Source organism: Cucurbita pepo, unplaced genomic scaffold (assembly GCF_002806865.2).
Source record: "Cucurbita pepo subsp. pepo cultivar mu-cu-16 unplaced genomic scaffold, ASM280686v2 Cp4.1_scaffold005336, whole genome shotgun sequence".
Classification (NCBI taxonomy): domain Eukaryota; kingdom Viridiplantae; phylum Streptophyta; class Magnoliopsida; order Cucurbitales; family Cucurbitaceae; genus Cucurbita; species Cucurbita pepo.
Window position 1 is genome coordinate 1 of NW_019651306.1, and position 693 is coordinate 693.

The 693-nt window shown below is 45.4% G+C and overlaps 1 protein-coding gene across 1 annotated transcript; it reads right to left on the minus strand.

The window, feature by feature from the left end:
• Positions 1 to 6: 6 nt before the first annotated feature.
• LOC111787102 (mitochondrial carnitine/acylcarnitine carrier-like protein) lies at positions 7 to 688 on the minus strand (the record flags this gene model as incomplete). The annotated part of the gene is made up of 2 exons (XM_023667244.1): positions 7 to 358; positions 427 to 688. Coding segments are annotated over 2 exons (552 nt in total), but the record flags the coding sequence as incomplete, so codon positions are not given.
• Between the last annotated feature and the right edge of the window lie 5 nt (positions 689 to 693).

A 693-nucleotide genomic window follows, 5' to 3' on the forward strand; every position in this document is an offset into this window, starting at 1 on the left:
CTACAATGAATGGCCACAATGGCTTTTCTTTTAAGCCATAAGCTATGAACCAATATGAATTCAATTCCTTAACCTAAACTAGACCTGGTGATTTCGTATACCAAGAAGCAAGCTGCATTGGCTGGGACACTGCGGACAATGGCAGGTCCAAAACCCTTGTATAGCCCTTTAACTCCTTCTGAGGCCATGATTTTCCTGAAAGCATCAATGGAACCAGAAAACCTTGGGTTTTTGTAATCATCCACCTGAATTACGCTCTTGATAACATCAGTTGGATACACAGCTAGCCAAAACGCAGCTCCAGCTACACCACCAGCTACTATTAGAGACCCTCTTCCTAGATTCGAAGTGTCTCGACCTNGGCAGCTCCAGCTACACCCCCAGGTACTATTAGAGACCCTCTTCCTAGATTCGAAGTGTCTCGACCTCCTGCAAACTGCTGTTTTAGCAGCTCGTAGGTGCCGAATGCCACAGCGTTTCCCGGAACTTCTCTTGCCAATGTTGGAATCAAGCCTTTGAAGAGACCCTTCACTCCACTTGATTGAAGAACATGCTTGGCTACATCAACTGGACCGCCATACTTCACTGCCACACCAACGGAACTGGATGTTGCCAATGCACTCTGAGCTTGCAGTCTGTTCTTTAACAAGAAAAAAAAAATGAAGGTTGTAATGTCTTGTGAAGTTTCTCGTT